Genomic DNA, 13858 nt, shown 5'->3' with positions numbered 1-13858 from the left:
GGGGGCAGGGGCTGCGGGTCGGGAGTGAGGGGCACCGGCAGAGCCGGGGGCAGGGCTGCGGGTCGGGAGTGAGGGGCACCGGCAGAGCTGGGGGCAGGGCTGGGCTGGCAGGGGCTGTGGGTCAGGACTGAGGGGCACTGGCAGAGCTGGGGGCAGGGCTGGGCTGGCAGGGGCTGCGGGTCGGGAGGGAGGGGCACCGGCAGCGCGGGGGGGGCGGGGGCTGCGGGTGGGGAGGGAGGGGCACTGGCAGAGCTGGGGGCAGGGCTGGGCTGGCAGGGGCTGCGGGTCGGGGAGGGGGGCCGGCAGAGCCGGGGGCTGGGGCCGTGGGTCGGGAGTGTGGGGCACCGGCTGAGGGGAGGGGGGCAGGGCCGGGCGGGCAGGGGCTGCGGGTCGGGAGTGAGGGGCACCGGCAGGGCTGGGGGGGCAGGGGGCTGCGGGTCGGGAGTGAGGGGCACAGGCAGAGCTGTGGGCAGGGCTGGGCTGGCAGGGGCTGCGGGTCGGGAGTGCGGGGCACCGGCAGGGCTGGGGGCAGGGCTGGGCTGGCAGGGGCTGCGGGTCGAGAGTGAGGGGCACCGGCAGGGCTGGGCTGGCAGGGGCTGCGGGTCGGGAGTGAGGGGCACCGGCAGAGCTGGGGGGGATTTGGGGGAGTATGGCCCAGGGGCTGAGATCACGCGGGATTTGCGGAGGAGTGTGGCCAAGGCCCGAGATCACGCGGGATTTGCGGAGGAGTGTGGCCAAGGCCCGAGATCACGCGGGATTTGCGGAGGAGTGTGGCCAAGGCCCGAGATCACGCGGGATTTGCGGAGGAGAGTGGCCAAGGTCCGAGATCACGCGGGATTTGGGGCGAGCCGTGGGGGAGGGGCGACGCGAGAGCCCGCGCTTCAGGAATCGCGGAGTTTCCGGGCAGGTCTCGCGAGATCTCCCCGAGGGGGTGGAGCCCGGGGCTGTCATGGGCGCCTCCACCGCTTGAGCGGCTCGTGCTCTCGGAACCTTGGGAGGTAACGGGGCCCGTCCAGTCCCCCCGCCCCCCGCCCCGGGAGAGTGGTCCCGTCCAGCCCCCCACGGGAGAGCGTGGTCCCGTCCATTCCCCCCCCGCCCCGGGAGAGTGGTCCCGTCCCGCCCCCCACGGGACCGAGTGGGCCCGTCCCGTTCCCCCCCGCCCGGGCGACTGGTCCCGTCCACCCCCGCCCGGGAGAGTGGTCCCGTCCACCCCCCCCCGGGAGAGCGTGGTCCCGTCCCTTCCCCCCCCCGCCCCCGGGGCGTGGTCCCGTCCCCCCCCCCACGGGAGAGCGGGGTCCCGTCCCTTCCCCGCCCGGGAGAGTGGTCCCGTCCATATAACGCCCCCAGACAGTGGTCTCGTCCATCCACCCCAACACCCTCCTTGTTCCCCCGCTACCCGGGGTAAGAGCCCAGATTCCAGCGGGGACACGTGGTCTGGGGGCGGGGCTGGGAGCCAGGACTCCTGGGTTCTCTCCCCGGCTCTGGGAGGGGAGTGGGGGCTGGTGGGTCAGAGCAGGGGGGGCTGGGAGCCAGGACTCCTGGTTCATCTCCCCGGTTCTGGCAGGGGAGGGGGGGCTGGTGGGTTAGAGCAGGGGGGGCTGGGAGCCAGGACTCCTGGGTTCTCTCCCCAGCTCTGGGAGGGGAGTGGGGGCTGGTGGTTAGAGCAGGGGGGCTGGGAGCCAGGACTCCTGGGTTCTCTCCCCAGCTCTGGGAGGGGAGTGGGGGCTGGTGGGTTAGAGCAGGGGGGGCTGGGAGCCAGGACTCCTGGGTTCTCTCCCCGGCTCTGGGAGGGGAGTGGGGGCTGGTGGGTTAGAGCAGGGGGGCTGGGAGCCCGGACTCCGGGGTTCTCACCCCGGCTCGGGGAGGGGAGTAGGGGCTGGTGGGTCAGAGCAGGGGGGGCTGGGAGCCAGGACTCCTGGGTTCTCTCCCCAGCTCTGGGAGGGGAGTGGGGGCTGGGGGGTGAGCGCAGGGGGGGCGGGGAGCCAGGACTCCTGGGTTCTCTCCCCGGCTCTGGGAGGGGAGTGGGGGCTGGTGGTTAGAGCAGGGGGGCTGGGAGCCAGGACTCCTGGGTTCTCTCCCCAGCTCTGGGAGGGGAGTGGGGTCTAGTGGTCAGAGCAGGGTGGGCTGGGAGCCAGGACTCCTGGGTTCTCTCCCGCCATTAACCCTTTGTCTCCTGCCTTGCCAGGCACCCACGCTCCGGGGATGCCCGCGTCACCGGGGCGCGTCGGCCGCTGCAGCACCCGCCGGAGCAGACCCGTCCCCGGCCGCGCTCCCCGCCGCCCGCCCAGCTGAGCGCCCGGGCGATGGAGGCAGAGACACTCGCTGACGCTGCCGGTGTGGCCGATCCAGGCGGGGGAGCCGCTGGGTCCCCGGAGCCGCCCCCCAAGCTGGCCCGGCAGAACGGCTCCCCCGGGGGCGAGGCGCCGGGGGCGGGATCCGCGCCGCAGGAGGACGCGGGTGGGGAGCCGGCTGCTGGAGAGGGGCTGGCGGAAGCAGGGACCGAAGTGGCGGAGGACGGGGGACAGGAACCCGAGTGGGAGGACGAGTACTAGTGAGCACCGGAGGTCACCCCTCCAGGGGGGCAGGACTCCTGGGTTCTCTCCCGAGCTCTGGGAGGGGAGTTGGGGCTGGTGGTTAGAGCAGGGGGGCTGGGAGCCAGGACTCCTGGGTTCTCTCCCTGGCTCTGGTAGGGGAGTGGGGGCTGGTGGGTTAGAGCAGGGGGCTGGGAGCCAGGACTCCTGGGTTCTCTCCCGGCTCTGGGAGGAGTGGGGGCTGGTGGGGTAGAGCAGGGGGGCTGGGAGCCAGGACTCCTGGGTTCTCTCCCCGGCTCTGGGAGGGGAGGGGGGGCTGGTGGTTAGCGCTGGGGGGCTGGGAGCCAGGACTCCGGGGTTCTCTCCCGGCTCTGGGAGGAGTGGGGCTGGTGGTTAGCGCGGGGGCGGGGAGCCCGGCCCCCGGGGTTCTCCCCCGGCTCTGGGAGGGGAGTGGGGGCTGGGGGGTTAGAGCAGGGGGGCTGGGAGCCAGGACTCCTGGGTTCTCTCCCCGGCTCTGGGAGGGGAGTGGGGGCTGGTGGTTAGCGCAGGGGGGCTGGGAGCCAGGACTCCTGGGTTCTATCCCCAGCTCTGGGAGGGGAGTGGGGGCTGGTGGGTTAGAGCAGGGGGGGCTGGGAGCCAGGACTCCTGGGTTCTCTCCCCGGCTCTGGGAGGGGAGTGGGGTCCGGTGGTTAGCGCAGGGGGGCTGGGTAACCTCTGTACCAGTGTCTCCCCCTCTCTCCCCCCCCAGCCTGCCGGGCTACGAGTTCCTGGGGCCCCCCAAACTGCTGACGGGCGCCTGGGGCGAGTACGGGCGCCTGCCGGAGAACTTCCTCAAGGGCTGCAAGTGGTAGGATGCTGGGCCGGGCCCTCGGAGGGGGGTGGGGTGTAGATATTTGGGGTCACGTCCCGGGACTCCCCCCCTTCCCCCCCGGGGTGCTGGGTGTCACACAGAGCCCCCTTGAGGAGCTCGGATACACCCCCCCCCCCCGGCTGGACAACGGGATCAGGTACTGGGGGTGGGGGTGGGGCTGGGAGCCCGGACACCTGGGTTCTCTCTCCAGCCCCAGGCCAGGACACGCTTCATAGTCGGTGCTGCATGGACATTGCTGCCCGGGATTAAGGGGACCCCAAGTTGGAAGGGGGGGGGCTCCCCACAATGGGGTGGGTGCTCAGGGCAGTTCTTTCCCCACAGGGCCTTCAGCCTCAATACGTGTGGGTAGGAGGGGAAACTGAGGCATGGGGGATTTTGTAGTTCCGGGGGGGGGGGGGAGTGGGGTCTAGTGGTTAGAGCAGGGGACGGCGGCAGGACGTCTGGGTTCCCTCCCCGGCTCTGGGAGGGGAGTGGGGACTGGTGGTTAAAGCGGGGGAGCAGGACGCCTGGGTTCTCTCCCCCAGGGCTGGGGGCATCCTGACGGCCTGGCTCTGCCCCCCCCGTCTCCGCAGGGCCCCCGACGGCTCCTGTCTCCTGACCAACAGCGCCGACAACACCCTGCGAATTTACAACCTGCCCCCCGAGCTGTACGGCCAGGAGTGGGGGGCCGTGGCCGAGATGGTAGGAGGGAAGGGGGGGAGGGGAAGTGCTCTTAAAGGGACAGTCACCTCCCACCCCCACCCCCCGTGTGGGGCGGAACTGTGCTGGTGCAGTGGGTGTGTGGGTGGGGGGCCGTTTTTCCCCCACTGCCCTCCCAGAGCCGGGGAGAGAACCCAGGAGTCCTGGCTCCCAGCGCCCCCTGCTTTAACCCACCAGCCCCCACTCCCCTCCCAGAGCCGGGGAGAGAACCCAGGAGTCCTGGCTCCCAGCCCCCTGCTCTAACCCACCAGCCCCACTCCTCCCAGAGCTGGGAGAGAACCCAGGAGTCCTGGCTCCCAGCGCCCCTGCTCTGACCCATTAGCCCCACTCCTCCCAGAGCCGGGGAGAGAACCCAGGAGTCCTGGCTCCCAGCCCCCCCTGCTCTAACCCACCAGCCCCCACTCCCCTCCCAGAGCCAGGGGAGAACCCAGGCGTCCTGGCTCCCAGCCCCCCTGCTCTAACCATTAGCCCCCACTCCCCTCCCAGAGCCGGGGAGAGAACCCAGGAGTCCTGGCTCCCAGCCCCCCTGCTCTAACCCACCAGCCCCCACTCCCCTCCCAGCGCCGGGGAGAGAACCCAGGAGTCCTGCCCCCCTGACCGTCCGTGGGTCTGTCTCCCCGCAGAGCCCCGTGCTGCGAATGGCCGAGGGAGACACAGTCTACGACTACTGCTGGTTCCCGCTGATGAGCTCCGCCGAGCCGCCCACCTGCTTGTAAATGCCGCGGCCCGCGAGGGCGCCCCCTGCTGGCCCACGGGGAGTGGGGTGGAGCCCTTTCCTACCTGGCCCCAGGGCGGGGACTGGCTGGCTCAGGGGGGCAGGGAATGGGGCAGGGGCCTGTCCCCTCTAGGGGGCGCCGGCTCCCACCCGGCCCCAGGGCAGGGACTGGCTGGCTCAGGGGGGCGGGGAATGGGGCAGGGGCCTGTCCCCTCTAGGGGGCGCCGGCTCCCACCCGGCCCCAGGACAGGGACTGGCTGGCTCAGGGGGGCGGGGAATGGGGCAGGGGCCTGTCCCCTCTCGGGGGCGCCGGCTCCCCCCTGTCCTGCACTCCCCCCTGACCCCGCCCTTCACATTTCGGCCCCTCTCGTGGTCCCACAGCTTTGCCAGCAGCAGCCGGGACAACCCCGTCCACGTGTGGGACGCTTTCTGCGGGGACCTGCGAGCCACCTTCCGTAGCTACAACCACCTGGTGCGTACAGAGCCTGGCGCCCGGCCCCGCCCACACCCAGAGCCGGGGAGAGAACCCAGGAGTCCTGGCTCCCAGCCCCCCCTGCTCTGACCCACCAGCCCCCACTCCCCTCCCAGAGCCGGGGAGAGAACCCAGGAGTCCTGGCTCCCAGCCCCCCCTGCTCTAACCACCAGCCCCCACTCCCCTCGCAGAGCCAGGGAGAGAACCCAGGAGTCCTGGCTCCCAGCCCCCCCTGCTCTAACCACCAGCCCCACTCCTGCCAGAGCCGGGAGAGAACCCAGGAGTCCTGGCTCCCAGCCCCCTGCTCTAACCACCAGCCCCCACTCCTGCCAGAGCCGGGAGAGAACCCAGGAGTCCTGGCTCCCAGCCCCTGCTCTAACCACCAGCCCCACTCCCTCCCCGAGCCGGGGAGAGAACCCAGGAGTCCTGGCTGGCAGCCCCCCTGCTCTGACCCCAGCCCCACTCCTCCCAGAGCCGGGAGAGAACCCAGGAGTCCTGGCTCCCAGCCCCCTGCTCTAACCCACCAGCCCCACTCCTCCCTCCCAGAGCCGGGGAGAGAACCCAGGAGTCCTGGCTCCCAGCCCCCCTGCTCTAACCCACCAGCCCCCACTCCCTTCCCAGAGCCGGGGAGAGAACCCAGGAGTCCTGGCTCCCAGCCCCCCTGCTCTAACCCACCAGCCCCCACTCCCCTCCCAGAGCCGGGGAGAGAACCCAGGCGTCCTGACGCCCCTCTCTGTGGGTCTGTCCCCAGGACGAGCTGACGGCTGCTCACTCCCTCTGCTTCACCCCCGACGGCTCCCAGCTGTTCTGCGGGTTTGATAAGACCGTGCGGGTGTTCGAGACGGAGCGCCCGGGCCGGGTATGCGAGAGCCGCCCCACCTTTGGTGAGCCCCCCCGCTCCCTGGCAGCACTGCGGCTGATGGCACCTCGGCCCTGGCTTTGTAAAAAAAATAAATAAATAAAAAACCCATTAGGTTTCAGAGTTAACGCTCCCATGGCAGGGAAAGGAGGGGCCCGTGGAGGTCAGGGGAGGCGGATTTGGGCTGATGCTTGGGCTCCTGGAGAGAAAGAGGGAATTATCTGCCGCCATTGTTAGGTTCCAGAGGGAATCTTTAGTAATCGGTCAGTTGGCCATCACTAGGTTCCAGAGTTAACGGACCACTGGGGTTTTTGTGTGTGTGTGTGTCAACCCCAGCTACTGCCCTTCTTCCAGTGAAACAGGCATCAGGCATCTCACTGCCATCATTGGGCTCCAGAGTTAACAAGCCACTGGGGTTTGTGTGGGGGTGGAGTGTGTGTGTGTGGACCCCATCTACTCCCCTTCTTCCAGTGAATCAGGCATCTCACTGCCATCATTGGGCTCCAGAGTTAACAAGCCACTGGGGTTTGTGTGGGGGTGGAGTGAGTGTGTGTGTCGACCCCAGCTACTCCCCTTCTTCCAGTGAAACAGGCATCAGGCATCTCACTGCCATCATTGGGCTCCAGAGTTAACATGCCCCCCAAGATTTGAAGTTACCCTTTCAGCTCACGGGAGGCTGTGGAGGAATGGCCCCTCCTGCTCTGTGCGGTGAAACGGAGCTGGCAGTTTACCATCATCATTAGGGTCCAGAGTTAACACCCTGGCCAGGTTTCGGGGGCGGGGAGGCAGGGTATGTGGAGGGAGTGCGTTGGGTCAAACCCACCCCAGGGAATTAGGTCTCGGGATGGGAGCGCGTTGGGTCAAACCCACCCCAGGGAATTAGGACTCAGTGCCGGGTCATTCACTCTGGAACCTAATGATTGCAGCCTGCTATCATTAGGTTCCAGAGTGAACGACCCGGCACTGAGTGGAGGGGATGGGAGGGCTGTTCCGGGGGGGGGTTGTTTGGGGGTTTTTAACATGTCCTCCCGCCCCCCATGCAGTGAAGAAACAGGGGCAGAGCGGCATCATCTCCTGCATCGCCTTCAGCCCGGCCCAGCCCCTCTACGCCTGCGCCTCCTACTCCCGGACGGTGGGGCTGTACTCGCGGGCCGAGGGCACGGCCCTGGCCATGCTGCAGGGCCACCGGGGCGGCGTCACCCACGCCCTCTTCTCCCCCGACGGCACCCGGCTCTTCACCGGCGGGCGCAAGGTGGGCAGGGCCTGAGAAGCGGCGGCTGGGGGGCCGGGGCTGGGGGGGGTTCTCCAGTGGGGGCTGCTGGGCTCACGGCATCTCCTGCCCCACAGGACCCCGAGATCCTGTGCTGGGACCTGCGGCAGCCGGGCCGGGTGCTGTTCTCCATGCGCCGCTCCGTAGCCACCAACCAGCGCCTCTACTTCGACCTCGAGCCGTGAGTGTCGTTCTCCCCCCCCCGTCCCTGCCCGGCGGGGGCTGGGGGCCCGGACTCCTGGGTTCTCTCCCCCAGCTCTGGCACACGCTCTCGGTACGAGAGCAGGCGACTCGCTTTGCGGTTGCCTGCCTCAGTTTCCCTGCCTGCCTCAGTTTCCCTATCTGGTAGAAGAGGGGTAAGGCTCCTTCAATTGCCCGGGGGGCGGGGGGCGGCGCTCACCGTGGGGCCGGGCGGCTCTCGGAGCGACGGGGCCACCCCCTCCTCGTCACACGGGAGGGGTCTCGCTGCTACCGTAACACCCCTAATAACGCGCCTTCAGATAAGTATCGGGGTCTGGGGATGGAACCCAGGCATCCTGGCACCCAGCTGCTGCCGGTGTGGGAGCCCAAGGACCCCTGGGAGCCATACCCCCCCCTCCCCCCCATGCTGCAGCCTCTAAGCGCCAGATGGGGGGGGTTGTGTCACCCCCCCCCGCCCCCCCCCAGGAGCGGCCGGTTCCTGCTGAGCGGTACCACGGAGGGGCTGCTCTCGGTGTGGGACACGGCTCAGCCCCCGACCGGAGACCCCGAGCCGGTGCTGGACCCCCTGCTGCAATTCCAGGCCCTGCGGGACTGCGTCAACGGGATCAGGTACTGGGGGGAGCCCGGACGCCTGGGTTCTCTCCCTGGCTCTGGGAGGGGAGTGGGGGCTGGTGGTTAGAGCAGGGGGGGCTGGGAGCCAGGACTCCTGGGTTCTCTCCCTGGCTCTGGGAGGGGAGTGGGGGCTGGTGGGTTAGACAGTGGGGGCTGGGAGCCAGGACTCCTGGGTTCTCTCCCTGGCTCTGGAAGGGGAGTGGGTCCTGGTGGTTAGAGCAGGGAGGCGGGGAGCCAGGCCTCCTGGGTTCTCTCCCGGCTCTGGGAGGAGTGGGGGCTGGTGGGTTAGAGGAGGGGGGGCTGGGGGCCAGGACTCCTGGGTTCTCCCCCTGGCTCTGGGAGGGGAGTGGGGGCTGATGGGTTAGAGCAGGGGGGGCTGGGAGCCAGGACTCCTGGGTTCTCTCCCTGGCTGTGGTCGGGGAGTGGGGCTCACTGGTTAGAGCGGGGGGGGGGGCGGCTGTGGGTCAGGGAGGAGCCGGTGGCCCCCTCTTGACCCTGTCTCCCCTCTGTCCAGCCTGCACCCCAGCCTGCCCTTGCTGGCCAGCGCCTCCGGCCAGCGCGAGTTCCCAGCGCCCTGGGACAGCGGCGAGGAGGACGAGGAAGGGGGGCCCGGGCCCCCCCCGCGCCCGGCCCGCGGCCAGAACTGCCTGCAGCTGTGGTGGTGTGGGGAGAGCGGGGGGCACCCCCCCGCCCCGTGACGCCGCTGCCCGCCCGAACTGGGTGGCCACCGGGGGGGGGGCTGGGCTGGAGATTTGGGAGTGGCTGAGGTTGGGGGGCGATGGGGGGGCACTGCTTGGCGGGGGGGATCTGTACATAACGCTCCCGGCTTTGTCTCTATTCACCGGCTCATTCAAAGCTATAAACTATTTTGTTTTTGTTTTTTTAATCTGTCCGTTTTTGGGGGGCGGGTGACGGACGGGGGCTGGGTCCGATACCCCGACCAGGGGCACTTCACCCCCATCCTGCTCTAACCACTAGCCCCTACGTCCCTCGCACGCCTGGACTCCGGGTTCCCTGGGTTTCATCCTATTGGTAGGCCCTACCATAACAACCAGCCAGGAGACCCTACGATAACAAACCGCCGGAAGGAAGCCGGTGTCATTGGGAATTGACCAAGTCCCGGAGGAAAAAGAAAAGGGCGACGGAGGAGGGGGCCCGATCTATCCCACCCCAGTCGTCCCAGTAACGGGGGGCAGGCACGTCTGCCCCCCCACCCCAGGCGTGTGAACCCCCCCCCCCCCGACACACAGATGCTGTCTGGGGTTGGTTTGCCTTGGCAGCGGCTGGCCAAACACAGCTGGCGACGGGTAAATAGCCCTCTCCCCGGGGGAGGGGAGGCTGGCAGGGGGCCGGGAGTTGGCACGAGTGTCCGTCGAAAGGTTACTGGGGCGGGGGGCTGAGAGTCGGGACTCTTGCGTGCGGGGGGTGGGCTCTGGGGGTCCAATGCGGGGAGGAGGGATCCTTGTGTAGACAGCTGACCCCCGCCCCAGAGGTGGCCGCATCTCGGCGCCGGGCGAGGGGTCCCTGGGTAACCGGCCGCCCCGCCCCAGAGGTGGCCGCATCTCGGCGCCGGGCGAGGGGTCCCTGGGTAACCGGCCGCCCCGCCCCAGAGGTGGCCGCATCTCAGCGCCGGGCGAGGGGTCCCTGGGTAACCGGCCGCCCCGCCCCAGAGGTGGCGGCATCTCCGCGCCGGGCGAGTCCCTGGGCCGCATCTCGGAGGGGTCCCTTAAGAGCTCACCGGCCGCCTCTCTCCCCACCTGAGTCTCCTATTTCCAGCGGCATCCAGTTGCCACAGCAACCTCCTGTGATGTCACAAAGACAGGATCAGGGGCAACAGGAGCTGCCCTGCCTCCTTAAAGGGACCCTGCCTCCCGGACTCCTGGGTTCCCTTTCCAGCCTGGGAGTCAGGACTCCTGGGTTCTGTCCTGGCTCTGGGAGGGGGCCCCCTTGGTCTAACCACCAGCCCCCACTCCCATCCCAGAGCCAGGGAGAGAACCCAGGAGTCCTGGCTCCAAGCCCCTCTGCTCTAACCCACCAGCCCCCACTCCCCTCCCAGAGCCAGGGAGAGAACCCAAGAGTCCTGGCTCCCAGCCCCCCTGCTCTAACCCACCAGCCCCCACTCCCCTCCCCTCCCAGAGCCGGGGAGAGAACCCAGGAGTCCTGGCTCCCAGCCCCCCCTGCTCTAACCACCAGCCCCCACTCCCCTCCCAGAGCCGGGGAGAGAACCCAGGAGTCCTGGCTCCCAGCCCCCCTCTGCTCTAACCACCAGCCCTCACTCCCCTCCCAGAGGCGTTGCGGGGAGGTGGGGGGAGAGACCTGGCCAGCCGGGCCCCTCAGCGTGATCTGGGCCAGCGGGGAGCAGGTGGGTACCGGCTTAGATTTGGCTGCTGGGTCTGATCCTGGCAGGGGCTGGGATGCTGGGGCTGCCCCTATGGGGGGGATGGGGGCGGCCACCTGTGCCGCTGGCAGACCCTACAATAACGAAGTCACATTTGGGCCCAGTGTTCCGAAAAGGCCCTACGATAACAAAGTGACAGCTGCTGCCGGTGCTCATAAGACCCTATGCAGGATGCTCAAAACATCTAATGATTTATTATTGTAGGGTCTCTGCCAACAGGTTCTGTTTTTTTTTTTCCCAGGGTGGGGGAGGGTGTTTGTTGATTGTGCTAGACTAATTAACATGGGGGTGTTGGGATGGGGCAGATCTCCGCATGGGGGGCTGGGGGATAGGCAGTGAGGAATCTCCCTGGTCTCTTAGCAGTATAGGGGCTATGACACACACTAGCCCGGGCTCTCACGTCCATAATGGGATTTAATTCCCCCTTTTTCCTCTGGCGCGCGGCATCTCTGTCCCGTTCCCTCCCGGCGCCGGTCGCTGCTTGTCTCAATATCACACCTTCCCCTGCCGGAGCCGGACGTGCCCGGCTGCCCCGGCAGGGGGTGGGTGGAGGTGGGGGGCGAAATGGCCTCTTCCCCGGCCAGTGGGTGATGAGAGCGGGGCGGGTGCGCTGCCCCCAGGTGGGGGTGGGGGAGCTCCTGGCTGCCAGCAGGGGGTGCTGTGGGGAGTGGGGGGGACGTGTGGGGGCAGCTCTGGGTACCCCAGTCCCAGCTGCTGGTGCAGACTCGCTGCAATAACGCGTTAGGCCACCCGAGGGTGCCAGCAGCCTCTGTTTGCATTGGGCAAATATCCCCCCCCCGACCCCTCTTGTGGGTCAACCCCCCCCACACCCAACCCCTGCCCTTTAGCGCCCCTCTGGGGCACTGGGGCCAGCCCCCTGCTGAGCCCCCCGCCCTGCTTCCTAGCGCCCCATGGGACCAGCCCTGCCTGCCAGGGGAGAGCGCCCCCTGCTGAGCCCCCGCCCCGCTCCCTGCCCCATAGCGCCCCCTAGCGCTGCCCTGCTCCCTGCCCCACAGCGCCCCCAGGCGAGTCCCCCGCCCCGCTCCCTGCCCCACAGCGCCCCCTGCTGCCCCTGCCCTGCTCCCTGCCCCACAGCGCCCCCTGGCGAGTCCCCCGCCCTGCTCCCTGCCCCACAGCGCCCCTGGCGCCCACTGCTGCCCCATCCTGCACCCTGCCCCACAGCGCCCCCTAGCCCCCCATGGGACTGGCCCTGCCTGCCAGGGGAGATCGCCCCCTGCTGCCCCTGCCCTGCTCCCTGCCCCACAGCGCCCCCTAGCGCCGCCCTGGGGCCAGCCTTGCCTGCCAGGGGAGAGCGCCCCCTGCTGAGCCCCGCCCGCTCCCTGCCCCACAGCGCCCCCTAGCGCCCACTGCTGCCCCCATCCTGCCCCCGGCCCCACCGCGCCCCCTAGCCCCCATGGGACTGGCCCTGCCTGCCAGGAGATCACCCCTGCTGCCCCTGCCCTGCTCCCTGCCCCACAGCGCCCCCTAGCGCCGCCCTGGGGCCAGCCTTGCCTGCCAGGGGAGAGCGCCCCCTGCTGAGCCCCCGCCCCGCTCCCTGCCCCACAGAGCCCCCTAGCGCCCCCTGCTGCCCCCATCCTGCACCCTGCCCCACAGCGCCCCCTAGCCCCCCATGGGACTGGCCCTGCCTGCCAGGGGAGAGCGCCCCCTGCTGGCCCTGCCCTGCTCCCTGCCCCACAGCGCCCCCTAGCGCCGCCCGGGGGCCAGCCTTGCCTGCCAGGGGAGAGCGCCCCCTGCTGAGCCCCCCAGCCCCGCTCCCTGCCCCACAGCACCCCTGCTGCCCCTGCCCTGCTCCCTGCCCCACAGCGCCCCCTAGCGTCCCATGGGACCAGCCCCGCCTGCCAGGGGAGAGCGCCCCCTGCTGAGCCCCCGCCCCGCTCCCTGCCCCACAGCGCCCCCGAGTGCCGCCCTGGGGCCAGCCCCCTGCCAGGAGAGCGCCCTGCTGAGCCCCCGCCCGCTCCCTGCCCCACAGCGCCCCCTGCTGCCCCTGCCCTGCTCCCTGCCCCACAGCGCCCCCTGGCGAGTCCCCCGCCCCCCGCCCAGCCCCCCAGTGCCCCCTGCTGCCCCCATCCTGCACTCTGCCCCACAGCGCCCCCTGGGGCCAGCCTTGCCTGCCAGGGGAGAGCGCCCCCTGCTGAGCCCCCCAGCCCCGCTCCCCGGTCTCCCCTCCAAATCCTGCCCCAGCCCAGCGCTGCTTCGCATGACATCAGTGGGGCCAGGACCTGTATTACCCATGAAGTCCCATCAGGCGGCTCCTGGCCCGTGGGGGGTGCTGGACGGCACAAGAGGGGGCAGGCGGCTTCATGCAGCTACCGGAGAGTCACATGCTGCCAAGATTTGCATCCAAATCACCCCCTCCCTGCTCCTGCCACCACAATCACACCCCCCGTTGCCCCAGGCCCGTCTGGGAACCCCCAAAACACCTGCTAAGCCTGGTTCACTCCCCGCCTCGGCCTCCGGATCCCGCCCGGCCCATTCGACCCCTCCCCACGAACATCGAAACCCTGGGAGCCCGACGGACCAAGCCAAAGATCCCAATCCGGGCAACTCCTGTCTTGAGAAAGACCCTCGGCCGCGAGGATCCGCCCGCGTGTAGGACCCTCCGCTGCCTTTCGCACGCGCGAACCCCGGAGATCCCGGCTTGGCTTTTTAATGACAGGGGTTCCCGGCCGGTGGGGCAGCCGCAAACGTTGGTCTCGGCGAGGGGACGTCCCCTTCTCTTCGACGGGAGCGGCGGCTCGGAAACGGCCTTCGAAGCCGCGCCGGGGTTGCGAAGGCCACTGGCTTCATCTCCGACCGGATTTGGCCACCGAGTGGGGTTCTCGTTTGGTTAATCGACCCCCCGCCCCCGATTCTCACGGAGAAATCCCACCTCCCAGGCCCCCAAACGTTCCCGGACTCTCCGGCCTAGGAGCCCCAACGAAAACCCATCCCGCCCGATCCGAAGGCCGAAATCCTACGATTTGTTTCTCGAGTCCCTTTCCGATCCCAACGCCACATCTGCCCCCCGCTCCCCCCAAAAAAACCCAGTCTCTCCCCACCGGATGAAAAGTGACTTTCTAACCCGAATCCACCTTGCCCTCCGCACAGGCACACGGAGAAGCCGGCTGGGGCATTTGAGGAATACGTCGAGGCCTGGCGACGGGTCTCCGTTTCGTCGCGGCGGCTCGGGAAAAGGACCCTGATGTCTCGCTCGTGTTTTTTTTGGTGGG

At 69.3% G+C, this 13858-nt stretch overlaps 1 protein-coding gene across 1 annotated transcript; it reads left to right on the top strand.

The window, feature by feature from the left end:
• Positions 1-656: 656 nt before the first annotated feature.
• On the top strand, positions 657-8972 carry WRAP53 (WD repeat containing antisense to TP53). The gene is made up of 11 exons (XM_039500070.1): positions 657-998; positions 2186-2551; positions 3280-3378; positions 3975-4083; positions 4725-4813; positions 5198-5288; positions 6040-6172; positions 7191-7399; positions 7495-7598; positions 8084-8227; positions 8745-8972. Exons 2-11 carry the CDS (start codon positions 2304-2306, stop codon positions 8926-8928), a joined length of 1410 nt encoding a protein of 469 aa, XP_039356004.1. The 5' UTR covers positions 657-998; positions 2186-2303; the 3' UTR covers positions 8929-8972.
• The last annotated feature ends 4886 nt before the right edge of the window (positions 8973-13858 follow it).

Source organism: Mauremys reevesii, linkage group 14 (assembly GCF_016161935.1).
Source record: "Mauremys reevesii isolate NIE-2019 linkage group 14, ASM1616193v1, whole genome shotgun sequence".
In the NCBI taxonomy this organism is placed as follows: domain Eukaryota; kingdom Metazoa; phylum Chordata; order Testudines; family Geoemydidae; genus Mauremys; species Mauremys reevesii.
Note: the sequence above shows the minus strand (reverse complement) of the source record. Positions and strands in the feature narration are given on the sequence as shown.